This window comes from Cucurbita pepo, chromosome 7, assembly GCF_057944985.1.
Source record: "Cucurbita pepo subsp. pepo isolate OVF chromosome 7, ASM5794498v1, whole genome shotgun sequence".
Lineage (NCBI taxonomy): Eukaryota > Viridiplantae > Streptophyta > Magnoliopsida > Cucurbitales > Cucurbitaceae > Cucurbita > Cucurbita pepo.
Window position 1 is genome coordinate 8,149,309 of NC_141804.1, and position 14,727 is coordinate 8,164,035.

The following is a 14,727-nucleotide window of genomic DNA, read 5'->3' on the forward strand; positions in this document are numbered from 1 at the left end:
ATACATCTAGTGAGCCTACATCTTTTCTTGCTTTAACTTGGAGTGAACTATCTCCTCCTTTTTGTAACCATAGCTTATCAACCCTCTTGATCCATTGGAGGTGTTTTTTGTAATTATTCTCATATAGGACGCTTTTTTTATAATCTATTTAGGAAATGATTAATTTCCGATAAATAAAATCTCGTCGAAATGTTAATCTGCAAGAAAATAGGGTAATACATGCCTTAAGTTTTGTAGGCGCGAGTTCAAGGATTTGTATCATCTTTTATGGGGTTGCTTGTTTGTCCAATCCTTTTGGACCGGTTAGTAGAATTCTTTTAATTTATGTTTGGTTTGGAATGAGGATTATTTTGTGTTGATTGGGGAGATTCTCTTGGACTCGTTTTGTGAGGTGAGGGCGGGGCTGGTTGACTATAGAGAGATTGAGTGGTCTTGTGACGTGTTTTGGGAGTTGGTGAGGTTTAATGCCTCGTTCTGGGTGTAACAGCCCAAGCCCACCGCTAGCAGATATTGTCCTCTTTGGACTTTCCCTTTCGGGCTTCCCCTCAGAGTTTTTAAAACGCATCTGCTAGGGTGAAAAAAAAAAAAAAAAAGAAGGAACAGTGTAATAGAAAAAGACTTTTGAGAATTTTTTGTCTCCTTGTCTCTCCCCTCTCGACATCTCTTTCATAGCCTCGTGAGAGTTATCTAAACGAGTTGGTTTTAGAGCGAGCGTCTATTTTCTACATGTTGGTATTGGAGCATATTCTAATTTCAACAAATTAGTATCAGAGCAAATTTTATTTCAATAGTTTTCACACCCTTATAAAGGGTGTTTCATTCTCCTCCCCAACCAATGTGGGATCTAGCAGTGGGTGTGTGTCACTAGGCCGTTTTGTAATTATAATTTGGCTTGATTTTGATGGATTGGAGTCCCTTCATGTAATTTTTGCAATGTTCTTTTGTGGGACTGTACATTGTAGTTCATACGATTCATAACTATACCTTTGATTATCTCTTTCCACTGGACCAAGGTCGAAAATGATGCAGTAAATTGCATGAAAATGATGATTACACTTGAAGGTGCACAGCCTCACGTGCCCAAGTTCTTGACATCAATCCTGTTTATTTTTATTTCATTTCTTGGCAGTACGCTTGGGCAGGGGCTTCAAACAAGCACGTATCCGGCTGAAGTGATCTTTTCTATAGCATTGGCTGTACTTGGTCTCATCCTCTTTGCACTTCTTATTGGCAACATGCAGGTAACACCATACTTCATGTTATTGTTGAGAGCATTGGAGATCTGAAAGAGCTTTTGTTTCCTTTGTATAATAAAGATTTGAGTAACATTCGCTTGTGATGTCCATCTAATGCTTGGGACGGTCATTCATCGATCGAACGTGTAGATTATTCTACTGAATCTTGTCTTGAGTGTTGGTGTTCTTGTAGCTTGGGTCCACAAAAAGAACTCCCCCAATGAAGAGATTTTGAGATCTTTTAATAATAAAAACTAAATTGGGTAAAATAATCGATAAGTGCTTACGAACTGAGCAACTCAAGACTACAGAATGTGGCTCGAAAAGTAGGATTAAAGCCCAAACATTCCGAAGTTTATCGAGGAGTTTTCGACTTACTAGTTCCAGAATAACTTGCTACCAAGAATATTGCTTCATTCTATCTAAGTGTGGTTGCTGTTTATATTTTGTGAGCTAATGCAATTATGGCTTCTGTTAATATTTTGTGAGCCGATGCACAACTCGACCTAACCTTTTGGGCGGTTTGGCCGAAATGGCAATAGGATCTTTTACGATATGGCTTGGTATGTGGAAGAATCTGTGAAGTTGCAGATCTTTGTATTAACCTGAATTGGCAAATTATGGGGACGTATTGTGATGTCCTACATTGGTTGGGGAGGAGAACAAATCATCCTTTATAAGGGTGTGGAAACCTTCCCCTAGTAGACGCGTTTTAAAGCCTTGAGGGGAAGCTCGAAAGGGAAAGCCCAAAGAGGACAGTTTCTACTAGCGGTGGATCTGGGTCGTTACAAATGGTATCAGAGCCAGACACTAGACGATGTGCCAGCCTTCTCGCTGTTCCCCGAAGGGGGGTAGACATGAGGCGGTGTGCCAGTAAGGACGCTGGGCCCCAAAGGGGGGTGGATTTGGGGGTGGTCCCACATCGATTGGAGGAAGGAAAGAGTGCCAGCGAGGACGCTGGGCCCCGAAGGGGGGTGGATTGTGATGTCCCACGACTTCCTTGGACATGTCGATTTAGCCTTGTCATGTAGACGTTAAAAAACTGATGTTATGTTATTATGACAGACTTATACGTATTGACTTCCTTGGACATGTCGATTTAGCCTTGTCATGTAGACGTTAAAAAACTGATGTTATGTTATTATGACAGACTTATCTTCAATCTCTCACCATAAGGCTTGAGGAAATGAGGGTGAAAAAGCGTGATTCGGAGCAATGGATGCATCATCGTTTGCTGCCACAGGAACTTCGAGAGAGAGTCAGGCGATATGATCAGTACAAGTGGTTGGAGACCCGCGGAGTCGACGAACAGAGTTTGGTTCAAACTCTCCCTAAGGATCTTAGGAGAGATATTAAGCGACATCTTTGTCTCGCTTTAGTAAGAAGGGTAAGGTTATTGCTTTGCGTCGTTACCTTTTATCGTTCGTTCGTTCTTATTATTATTTAGACAGTAGTGAATAAGAGACTTTAAACTTCTGATCTCATGTTTGATGATACGTGCTTAAACCAATTGAGCTAAACTCAAGTTGACAAATGGATGGAACTGATTTTTGGTTAAACATTTTCATATTCGCTATGATTTTCAGGTTCCTCTGTTTGAAAGCATGGATGAGAGGCTGCTTGATGCTATTTGTGAGCGGCTAAAACCGTGTTTGTTTACAGAGTACACTTACATAGTCCGTGAGGGTGATCCAGTCGATGAGATGCTTTTCATTATACGTGGTCGACTCGAGAGTGTGACTACCGATGGTGGGCGGAGCGGATTCTTCAATCGTACCTTTCTGAAAGAAGGTGATTTTTGTGGTGAAGAGCTTTTGACTTGGGCTCTTGACCCGAAATCTGGATCGAATCTTCCATCTTCGACAAGGACGGTAAAGGCTATTACAGAGGTTGAGGCTTTCGCGCTTGTTGCTGAAGAGTTGAAATTCGTGGCCAGTCAGTTCAGGCGCCTTCACAGTAGACAGGTGCAACATACGTTTCGATTCTACTCGCAACAATGGAGGACATGGGCTGCTTGCTTCATCCAAGCGGCATGGCGTCGATACTCCAAGAGAAAGACTATGGAACTTCGTCAAAAGGAAGAAGTTGCAGCGGAGGAATCCGAGACATCTCAAACGACGACGACCACAAGCGGAGGAGGCTCTTACAGTATTCGTGCAACTTTCCTAGCTTCTAAATTTGCTGCCAATGCTCTCCGAGGCGTTCAGCGATATCGCAACGCAAAGAGCGCTCAGGAGTTGATAAAATTGCAGAAGCCTCCCGAGCCAGATTTTAGCGCGGATGATGCCGATTGATGCGTTATATATTGTGACCAAAAATACTGAATGCATTATATAATATGACTCATGTTTGATGAGATGAGCTAAACTAATGTAATATAGATGTGTTTGTAGTTTGCAACTTTGTGTTGTTTACATTCTTTCAAAGGGTCAAAATATGAGTGTTACAATAATGTGTTACCTTAGGTTAATTGTAAAATAATGTGTTTACTTATATTAATGAAATTTGTAATAGTCCAAATTCACTGTTAGCAGATATTGTCTCGTTAGACTTTTCCTTCTCAGCTTCCTTTTAAGGTTTTAAAACGTGTTTGCTAGGGCGGGGAGTGGTTTCCACACCCTTATAAATGGTATTTCGTTCTCCTCCCCAACCTTCCTTTTAAGGTTTTAAAAACGTGTTTGCTAGGAAGAGGTTTTCACACCCTTATAAATGGTGTTTCGTTCTCCTCCTCAACCTTCCTTTTAAGGTTTTAAAACGAGTTTGTTAGGGAGAGGTTTCTACATCCTTATAAATGGTGTTTTGTTCCCCTCCCCAACCTTCATTTTTAAGGTTTTAAAACGCGTTTGTTAGGGAGAGGTTTCCACATCCTTATAAATGGTGTTTCGTTCTCCTCCCCAATCGATGTGGGTTCTTACAATTCACCCTCCTTCGAGGTCTCGTGTTCATTCTCCTCCCCAATTGATGTGGGATCTCACAATCCACCCTCCTTCGAGGTCCCGTATCCTCGCTGACACTCGTCCTCTTCCCTAATCGATGTGGGACCCCATTCTACCTCTTTCGGGGCCCAACGTCTTTATTGACACACCACCTTCTCATATCCTATTTATTTGATTACCACCTTTCTCCAATGTTATTATGTAATAATGGTGGAAGAACTAAATGATTTGAACTAAAACTTGAATTTAAGTTTAGACTTTTTTTAACTAATAATTGATTCTAGTTCTAAAATTTAATGGTATAAATTTTTTTGTTTTAGAATTTTTTTTCGAAGAGAGATACTATTTTTCCCTCGTCAACCTTTTTCTCGTTCCTTTTATATCCAAGCACTTATTCCTAAGATATAAAGCAAGATTTCGGAGGATCGCCTTGTGGTCCTTGTCCTTGTAGTGTTCCTCTCCACTCTCATTTCTCGTCTCTCAGCTCTCTCTCTCTTCTCCGTCATTTTCTCCTCTCAAAAAAGTATTTGAGAATGTTGCAACAAATTTAGTTGATGGTTCAATATTGAAAACAGGGCGACCGGTTTAGGGTTTAAGGTTTAGTTAATTGGTAGAAATCTCTCGATAGCATGCTCAAGTGGGTCCCTTGTAACCACATTTATTATATATTTTATTTACCTCTTTCATATTTTAATTTTTTTTAAAATAAATACTCATTTTCTCATCTCCTCTTGGTTTCTAAAATAATTGGAATATATATTGCATTATTCCTAATAATTCTTTTTATATTTTTTTCTTACTTTGATTAAAGAAGAATAAGAATAAATACTCAATTTTTAGGTCTCTTTCATAATTAAAGAAAAAAAAAAATTTATTTTCTTTTCAACTTTGTTCTTCATTTAAAACAAATAACTTAAGAGGAAAAAGAGAATTTTATAAGTGGGCTTGGAACCACTTTCAATACATCTTTTTCAATATTTGAAAAAAAAAAAAAGTCTTACATCTTTTGAGTAAAGTATTGAAAATATAAATTTGCTCGTGGTTAATTCCTTCATAATTGATTTAACTTAAAAGTTAGAATATTTGTTAAAACCACGACACCTAAATAGGGTTGAAGTTTCTCAATTTATAGTTATTTACCGAATCAAATAAATTACAAAGATAGGGAAAAAAACAATAAATTGGAAGAGTAATAAATGAATACAAGATATTTGCATGTAATAAAAGGGTAAACATGATGCCTATGTTAAGCCGTAATAAAAATATTTGCTTGTAATAAATAGTCAAATATGATACATATGATAAACTATAATAGAAGGCTAAATATCCTTAATATATTTGTTTTTAATAAAGGGTGAAATATGATACATACGGTCAACTATATATTTGTCTATGATAAAAAGTCAAATATATTAGCGGATAAAGATGTGATTCCAAAGAATTTGAAGTGTGAAGAGAGGAAATAGGTAGGGTTTGAGAGTTAGGGACGGTAGGAAAATGAGTTTCATCAAATTTAGCGTGGCAGGTCATGTATAGCTTAGTAATGGTGAGATGAAGACGAAACCCTTTGTGAGAGGCACTATAACCCAAGAAAATGTAATGGATGCTACATTAATCACGCAGGCAAGGATAAACACTACAACCGAAGGATGAAAATTTTCATAATGCGGAGAGTAGTTGTAGGGAGTCCACACCTCCATCACTTCGAAAAATCTTGATACAAGCAGAATTTTGATTTTACACAATTTTTGAAATTGAAGAAAAATATCAAAGAAAACAAATTTTAATTTTAAAGGATAAAGCCGAGTGAATCGAGAATAATCATCAATAAAAATAACAGAAAATCTGAAATTGATTTGACAGGAACCCCAAAAATCACCCTAAATAAGATCTAAGACCTGAGACAACTTATGTACATTGCGGGAATAAGGCAATCGGTGACTTTTCACAAGCTGCGTAATGAGGAAGAAAGCAATAAAGATGTAAGAAAAATGTGACATTTTTATTTAAATAATAATAAAAAAAAGAAATAACAAAATAATTCACCTAATCCGGCCAAATGAAACACAAGAAGATTTGTTTTTAAGGACAAAAATAAAGCAGAGTTGACGCGCTCTGACACATATAACCCTCAATCCCTTTTAGCGGTTGCCACGACTCTTCCTGCTTGACGATTCTGGGTAGTTAGAAAATTATTATTAAATCTAACAGAGAGAAAAATCAAATGTTAATTTACTAATTGAAAGAAGATTTTTAGTGAGATGAGGGTGTGGAACAAGAGGAAGAGTACCGTGTGGGTAATGGGTAGGGATGCACCATTTCCTACAATCATAGAGTTTTTACCCGTGTAATTTTTAGATTGATCCAAAATAGATGGATCGGTAGTCATATGGGCTGAAGCCCCAGTGTCCAAAAACCAATGAGCAACCTCGGGTCCAGCAATAGAACAGGAAGTGTTGAAGGCTTCAGCAAGGTAAGCATGAGAAAAATCAGGCATAACGTACGTTGGTTGCAGCGGTTAGCATAATGGCCCTCCATGCGACATATTTGGCAACAAGGTGATCGACGACCCTAGCCAGATTGGGTTCGTCCTCGGTTGAAAGAGTTGTTATGTGAATGAGAACGATCTTGTTGGTGGCTAAAGGAAGCAGCATGACTTCCATGGGTGCGATCACGATTAGTGGCTGTGAATGTCATAGGAGTTGAGTTAGAAGACTCAAGAGAGCGCTGGAACAACTCAAAACTTTCACCTTTAGAGACTAAATCTACAAAACAGGGAAGAGGGGTGAGAGCTATTTGAGTAGTAGAAAAAGTTGAAAAATCGGTGTCGAGTCCATGAAGGAACTAGTGCACTTTATCAATGTCCTCGACAGGTCTGCCAATGGCATGGAGTTGGTCACAAATTGTTTTGAAGGTACGAACATATTTACCAGCAGGTTTGGTGTCATGTTTCATTAGCTGCAAGTCATTCTTGAATATCAATTCACGGGATTTCGAATGATGGTTGAACGTAGTCTCCAACGCGAGCCAAACGTCACGTGCAGTAGAGAGACCAACAACGACAGCAATGGCTTCCTCAGTGAGAGAAAAGAGCAGGAGACAAAGAAGTTGTTGATCGGCTGCTTTCCACGTCAAATATTTGGTGCTGAGTGTTGAGGAGGTTTCTGGTTCAAAACGAGGTGGTGAAACAATAGTTCCATCAACATAACCCAGCATGTCTTGACTCACAAGAGGGAGAAGTTGACTTTTCCAAAGAATATAATTGGACTCACAAGAGGGAGAAGTTGACTTTTCCAAAGAATATAATTGGAGGAAAAAAGTTGATGGTAATCATATGGATTAGAGTGATGAAAGGAAGAATATGAGAACGAAGATTCGAAAGCCATAGAGAAGAAAGGATCAGGGTGAGGGTTATTAAATCGAAGGGGGCTCTAATAACATGGAGTATATTTGTTAAAACCATCACACCCATGCTCAAAGTTTTCTATTTATACAAGATATTTACCTATAATAAAAGGCAAATATTTATATTTTCCTGTCCTAAATGGTCAAATGGTCAAATATGGTAGTTAAATGATAATGGAACTTCACATGACTCGAGAGAAGAAAATTTCAAGAGAAGAGTTGTGTGATTTTCTTTGCCCACCATTACCTTCTTACATGAGACTTCTCCACACACGACCCACGTATGTGCAAATGAACCAACCAGGTGAGCTCGTATGCATACTCTCTCAGCCTGACTTAGTCGGACCCAACATATTACACGTCACCAAATGCCAAAGAAAAAAAAAAGTCTGCATGATATCGCAGCAAACATAAATATTGAAGGTATGCGTTCATACTAGCATAGGAGGAGTATCCCAATACACATGACATACATACATGCACGAGGTTCCATGATCCAATATTTACTTTCCTTATAGTCCCTAAAAATGTCAACACACCCACCCTCCCTCTACAAAGAGGATAGTAAATCCTCATTTGCATTACTACTAATCTCCCCTTATTCACCACGGAAAATGTAACGGCCCAAATCCACCGCTAGCAGATATTGTCCTCTTTGGGCTTTTCCTTTCGGGCTTCCCCTCAAGGCTTTAAACGCGTATGCTAGAGAAAGGTTTCCACACTCTTATAAATGGTGGTTTGTTCTCCTCCCCAACCAATGTGGGACATCACCCAAAAGCCTCGTAAAAGTTCATCGTTTTACCAAAACCACTCTTGTATCTTCCACCAGAAACACAAAAAAAACAACCCAAGACCAGAGAGAGATGACAACTCAGTAAAACAAAGAAAGTAAACTTTGGGATACTAGCTTGTATATCATATGAAACATCCACCAACTCAGCTAAGGAACGATAAACAAGCCTCAAACCAGTAAAAAAAAACATAAATAAAACCACAAATGCTGCTCATAACCTTTTATTCAGCTTGATCTCACAGTGCTGCCAACCCATGAAATTCAACCTACCGACCTTTGCTGCTTAAGAAGCATTCTTCAGAACCCACTCGACTAGCGTGGCGACACCGAACCCTGTTGCTGTGCGCTTCTTGTCACTGAAAACGGGGCCAGCAACGTCAATGTGCATCCATTGGACCTTCTCATCAACAAACTACAGAAAAAATATTTCCAAATGTAAGTCTTCTAAACCATAGAACGGCTCATAAGGAGTCAGAAGCAAGCGGAGTCAAAAGCGGGTCAAATTACTATCAGAGGATAATCTCATCTGCAGAGACATAGCAGGTTTTCTAAAGCTAGAGAAGACATTATTTGGTTCATATAAACATAAACGATCGATGAAAGCACGAAGAAAATGAAATTCACCTGTTTCAGAAACAGAGCAGCTGTAATGGCACCACCTGGGCGACCACCGGTGTTGAGCATATCGGCCACACTTGACTTCATCGATTCCCAATAACTGTCCTCCAATGGCATTCTCCAAAGCTTCTCACCACTGGCTTCTGAAGCAGCCAATACCTCTTTTGCCAGGTCATCACTGGGTGTAAAGATACCTGGAAATGAAAGGGAATTCCATATCGTCGATAAACGTTTTATTTCACACGAACCGAGTGATTACTACTAACATCATTCACTAAACAACAACCATCCTTTTGAAGTGAATAAATTTTATCAAAGGTAGTAATATTGCATCTTAAATCAAACCAATGGGAATAGTGTTTCGGCGTATTACTCATATTAGATATCATACAAGCTTGTTGACCCGTTCAATATCTTGGTAACCAAACGTAGTAGGGTTAGATGATTGTCTCCTAACTAACCCATTCAATTCGACAGTTTGACTCCTTATTTTCTATATCCATGTTTGTCCGGGGGGGGGGGGGGGGGGGGGGGGGGCACTTAACCCGTTCAGTTCGACAATTTGACTCTATATCCATGTTTGTCCGAGCTAGCTTGTTGAGCACCCACAACTATTGGGGGGGGGGGGGGGGGGTGTGGCACTTGACCCGTTCAATTCGACAATTTGACTCCTTATGTTCTATATCTTGGTAACCAAACGTAGTAGGGTTAGATGGTTGTCTTCTGAGAATAATTGACCCGTTCGGTTCGACAGTTTGACTCCTTATTTTCTATATCCATATTTGTCCGAGCTAGCTTGTGTGCACCTCACAACTATTCTCAAGAGACAACCATCTGACCCTACTACATTTGGTTGTCAAGATATACACATAGGATATAAAATCCTATGTTGGTCGTCAACATGGCTTTGAAGCGTGGACTCATTCCCTTTAAGCTCTTTATTCTTTATGTGGCTCTTACCGACCACTAAGTCAACCCACGGTGATTTCTGTAGCCTCGAATTTTAAAGCCAAGTTTTCGAGGGGGGAGAAAAAAACAAAAAAGATTTGACTCCTTTTCTCCCAATCTTTGGCACTAAAATATTAAGAACTCTACTCATAAGAAACCTAATGTCATATTCTTGTCAACTATATAGCATAAGATGCTCGACGATCATCGTACCTGCAATTGATGGACCGAGTGCAACTATACAGGCGCCAGTTAAAGTAGCCAAGTCGATTACCTGCAAAGCAATTTAATGTTCCATTAGAAGAGAACCCAATTTCCAAAACAATTAGTAATCACCCAATTTATTAACATATATACCTTGTCAACACCCTGCTTACAAGTATATACCAAAGCATCGGCAAGAGTAAGTCTGCCTTCAGCATCAGTGTTATTAACCTGAAAATCGACCAAAATAGAGGTCAATAAAATGATGTACCGAGGACTAGCCCGCTTCTCATTGCTCAACGAAGGCTTTCCATTGTCCAAGGGAAAGGGGAGAATAAATTTTGACATCAGAAGGTAGGTACCCAGAAAAGGTACAAAAAAAACATCGGTAATCGAAAGCAAGCAGATCCATTACCTATCTTTTTCACCTAAATTGAATTGCCACTAGCGTTTATTCTAACGAGCCCCGGAACAAATAATGGAATGATAAACCAATGGCGACTATACTAGGAAAAAATTGGCTGCTTAAGACTGGAATATCTCTAACGCTTAACAGGGCGCCATAAAAAAATACTAAATAAAATGGCCGTACAGAGCCTGAACCTATTCTCATCAGCTGAACTTCCCTCGTCTCGTATCCATTCTGCCCCGACTCCAAACTCGATGTTTGTTAACTAAGTAGGACATTCCCAAAGAATCGATACCATTACAATCAAACTTTCAATACTTTCTTATTCATCCCCATAGAACCGATATAGCATTGACATTCGGCTCAGCCACAGTCTACGTCGTCTAAATGACAAAAAATTTGGTCCAAACTCGATGCAAACAGAAATGATCACAATGATTATAGCCCAAAGATCATTTTCATGAGTCAATCAGATAAACAAGATATACCTCAATTGTCTTTCCGTTCGAAGCTGTGATAATATCTCCAGGTCTCATGCCAGTTCCACTAATCATGTTCTCACAGGCAGCAATGACGAAATGAACCTGTTTCGAAACAAGAAAAATAGGAAAACAAGCTCATAAAACCTATTAGCACGATTAATATTTTATCGACATTAAGGGGGTGAACAGCTCAAATGTTTTACCTCCACTCCAAGAGGCTTGATTTGGCCAATGGCTTTGGCTGCACCAAGAACTGCGGCTGAACCTCCCATGTCAGTTTTCATTATTTCAATTGAACATCCAGGTCCCGTTTTAATGTTATAGCCACCACTAATGCAAAGAAAAATACAAATTGTTACCCAACCATACGTGTCGTCGACTAAGATCATAAATAAAACCTTATATTAACTTTAGATTGTTTTGATCGAAGTTAAAAACACATTCATTTCTTATTTCATTCAGCGTTTACTAAGGAAAGTTGGCATCCGGGCAGATGTATAAGCACCTGTCAAAGGTTAATCCTTTCCCTACCAAACCCAATTTGGTCGATACTGGTCCGGTGGGAGGTTTGTAACACAAGTGGATAAAATGAGGGGGATTTGCGGAGGCTGCAGCAACGCCAAGATAGGAGCCCATATTCAATTCTTTGCATTGCTCTTCATTTAAAATGGTAGCAGAAAGAACGTCACTGTAGGCTGATGCAATCTTTGTAGCCTCTGCTGCCAGTGCGCCTAATTGTGGATGTAATAACAAAGTTAGTACCATACATGGCATCAATCATGAATTAAACGCTACGACATGTTACATCAATTTGAAAATCGAACATTTGCCTTAGGAGATAGATACAAAAATCTAAGAAACTGTAGTTCATGCAAACGGAAAATTGAAAAACATGTGATACCAAATGGTCCACCAGTAGCAGGAGAGTAATAGATGGATTCTAAAAGCATACAACTTAGAAGCGAACCTGGGGTAAGAACATTTGCAGGTGAATTTACGAGTTCTCGTCCTAGAACTATCCCGGAACTGACATCTTGTCCGTATTTCAGCTTTTTATCTACTTCAGGTCCAGATCCAAGACCAATAATTTCCACGGATTTAAGAACAGATTTTTTGGACTCTGATTTGTATCTATTGTCTTCAAATATCCCAAGTATAGTCCCTGTAATCCATTCAGTCAAGCAACAGAAAGAATTCAGTGTCGTGTAGGACAACAAACGGTTCACTTATCCATATGCTAAGAACAAACGAGTACCAGATGCAATGGCTGAGGCAATGTTTGGCTTGGATACCGAAGAGTGTTCGTCCGGAGAGGCAAGTGATATAGCAACATCACTTGCTTGAGATGCCTTTGCTGCTACTGCAACAGTCTCACCTAGACTTCGAAAGGCTGCTACATTTGAAGCTGATTTTCCAAGACCAATCAAGCTAACCCTCTTCGTGCCGAGACCAGAAAATCTCAGAACCGTCGATTGGCCCGCCTTTCCGGTGAAATCTTCCTCAGCAGAGGCTTCAGACAACAATCCACCCAAGCGCGAATCCAGCTTGTTCAAAATCGGATTCTTAAACTTGGAGTTTTCATCCTTGGCCACATCTTTCTCCGTCACACCTACTGCAAGCAAATCCCCTTTCCATTCCAAGACATCAATGTCTTTTGCCCCAAAAGATACCTTTGAGACATTTTTACAAACAGTTAACAAGCAATCAGTACTTCACGACAAAAAAGGACGTCCCAAAGCCTCTAAGAAACAAAATTCAAGAAAACACAACACCATAATCGCTCAGAATGCTAGAAAATCCACATCGTTTTCAACAATTACAACCGATCAAACGAAAATCATAACAAAAAGCTACGTATAACGCAAAAGAGCAGACAAGATCGAAGCAAATCCATCATGTAGACTCGATCCTCAAAACTCACACTCCAAAAAGTATCAAACACAGTCACAATCGATTCAATCTCGGAAACCCACAAACAAAAGGCAACGATACAATTCCAAAACTTCAATCCAAGAAAACCCAATACAACAAAAGCCACAATAAGTCAAAAAAATCAAAAATCAAGAACAGAGACTAAGTGGATAGTACAATTTCATTGTCGAACTCACCTGGGGGGCTTCATTCGGAGTAGGATTCGTGAGGCCAAGATTGGCCTGAGCCAGTGAGTGAGCCATGAACTTCCCTCTACGAGAACGGAAGGGAACAAAAGCAAAAGAACCCCGAAGAGAAGCAGAAGAAGAAGAAGAAGAAGAAGGGCAATAAAAATGGGTTAATTTCGTAAGAAACAATGAAGAAGAACGAAAGGAATAGGATGCAGAAGAAGAAGAACAACAAACGTAGGCTGTGCCCAATGATCCAACAATGGCGGCCATTCTTGGGAGTGAGAATCCACTTATTTATAGCGAAATCATCGACTTGGCAGAGATGATCCTAATTTGTAAGATGGGTTGGGTCTGTGGTTGCTGCCACTATCGCCATTGTTTGTCTGAACCAATGAGATGGGCTAAGGCTCGCTGCTGTTGCCTCTCCCTATTTTGTATTTTTATATATTCTTAATTTCCACCATTTTTCTCACAAATATCTTTTTTTCACAAATTATTAGTTTATTATGGCAAGAAAATCCCTAATATAAAAATACTTCCAAAATTTATAAAATAAATATTATAAATATTAAAGTTTTTTTAGAAAATTAACAATAGCCACAAAATTTTAAAATTTATTGAAAAATACAAAGACTAAGAATAAAATCAAAATAAGTTTAAAAAAAAAAAAGAAAAGAGTTAAAATTTTATTTTATTTTTTATTTTTAAGTTCGTCTCTGAAGTGAGCAACTCTTATCTCAAAACTTTTAATCGAAGATAAGTCAATATTTACTATGAACCGAGAATTCAACCAACTCCGACTACGTAAACCAAATCAGGGAAAGGATTAGGTTTTTTTTCGAATTGGATTGGGTTGTATTATGAACATTATTCGAGTTGTTTAGGCCACTAACCCAACCGATCATAAAATTCTAGTTGGTTCAAAAAATTGATACCCGTAATACTTAACTCCAAGTCAAAGTGTGGCTCTGATACCATGTTATGATATTGTCCGAGCATAAACTCTTATGGTTTTGCTTTTGGTTTCCCCATAGGCCTCATTCCAATTGAGATAGCATTCTTTGATTATAAACTCGTGATCATTCTCTAAATTAGTAGATGTGGGACTTTGATCCAACAATATTTATCGGATATGCAAAGCTAAATAAACTAAAAATAAAAATTATATAAAATACTTTAAAATTTTTGGAGTAACTTTATGCTTTTAAATTTTGATTATTTTTTAAAAAAATTAAAAACTCTAAAAAGTTTATACATTAAGTTAATAGATAATTATTTAAAAGAATAAAAATATTTGGGAAAAAATTGAAACATTTAAAAAAAAAAAAAAAAAAAAATCATTAAAATTATTATTCGGGTGCACGCACCAAGAAAAGAATATTACGACTTTTTAATGCTAAAAAGGGCAATCATGGGCAATAATACAAATACGAACAAATGAAGATGCCATTGCAAATAATATAAATTAAGTCACCTAATTTTTAATTAACTTTTTTATTTATTTCTAATTATCTGATATATACCTATAATTAAAAATATATTAAAATACACGAGACTGAATTAACAATTTAGATGGTCAACTAGTTAACGCCTTC

At 38.4% G+C, this 14,727-nt stretch overlaps 2 protein-coding genes across 3 annotated transcripts; one reads left to right on the plus strand and one right to left on the minus strand.

The window, feature by feature from the left end:
• Nucleotides 1-604: 604 nt before the first annotated feature.
• Nucleotides 605-3,765, plus strand: LOC147791895 (putative cyclic nucleotide-gated ion channel 6). Of its 2 annotated transcripts, XM_087125430.1 has the most exons (3): nucleotides 605-1,241; nucleotides 2,386-2,622; nucleotides 2,822-3,765. In XM_087125430.1, exons 1-3 carry the CDS (start codon nucleotides 1,038-1,040, stop codon nucleotides 3,527-3,529), a joined length of 1,149 nt encoding a protein of 382 aa, XP_086981556.1. In that variant the 5' UTR covers nucleotides 605-1,037; the 3' UTR covers nucleotides 3,530-3,765. The 2 variants fall into 2 exon arrangements, with proteins under 2 accessions (XP_086981556.1, XP_086981555.1); XM_087125429.1 differs by lacking the exon at nucleotides 605-1,241.
• Nucleotides 3,766-8,451: 4,686 nt separating this feature from the next.
• On the minus strand, nucleotides 8,452-13,539 carry LOC111798380 (leucine aminopeptidase 1). The gene is made up of 10 exons (XM_023681478.2): nucleotides 13,139-13,539; nucleotides 12,286-12,700; nucleotides 11,998-12,192; nucleotides 11,536-11,761; nucleotides 11,234-11,360; nucleotides 11,037-11,132; nucleotides 10,293-10,370; nucleotides 10,149-10,209; nucleotides 8,994-9,181; nucleotides 8,452-8,781 (listed from the first exon to the last, which is right to left on the minus strand). Exons 1-10 carry the CDS (start codon nucleotides 13,400-13,402, stop codon nucleotides 8,653-8,655), a joined length of 1,779 nt encoding a protein of 592 aa, XP_023537246.2. The 5' UTR covers nucleotides 13,403-13,539; the 3' UTR covers nucleotides 8,452-8,652.
• Between the last annotated feature and the right edge of the window lie 1,188 nt (nucleotides 13,540-14,727).

What these genes read in the sequence shown, in the direction of transcription:
- LOC147791895 (XM_087125430.1), top strand. Translation starts at nt 1,038, where the DNA reads ATGAAAATGATGATTACACTTGAAGGTGCACAGCCTCACGTGCCCAAG. An exon ending in TTCTTATTGGCAACATGCAG is followed by an intron (nt 1,242 to 2,385) that starts GTAACACCATAC and finishes TTATTATGACAG; the next exon opens with ACTTATCTTCAATCTCTCAC. An exon ending in GTCTCGCTTTAGTAAGAAGG is followed by an intron (nt 2,623 to 2,821) that starts GTAAGGTTATTG and finishes TATGATTTTCAG; the next exon opens with GTTCCTCTGTTTGAAAGCAT.
- LOC111798380 (XM_023681478.2), bottom strand. Translation starts at nt 13,402, where the DNA reads ATGGCCGCCATTGTTGGATCATTGGGCACAGCCTACGTTTGTTGTTCT. An exon ending in TGCAAATGTTCTTACCCCAG is followed by an intron (nt 11,762 to 11,997) that starts GTTCGCTTCTAA and finishes ATCCACAATTAG; the next exon opens with GCGCACTGGCAGCAGAGGCT. An exon ending in AAAGGATTAACCTTTGACAG is followed by an intron (nt 11,361 to 11,535) that starts GTGCTTATACAT and finishes TCTTTGCATTAG; the next exon opens with TGGTGGCTATAACATTAAAA.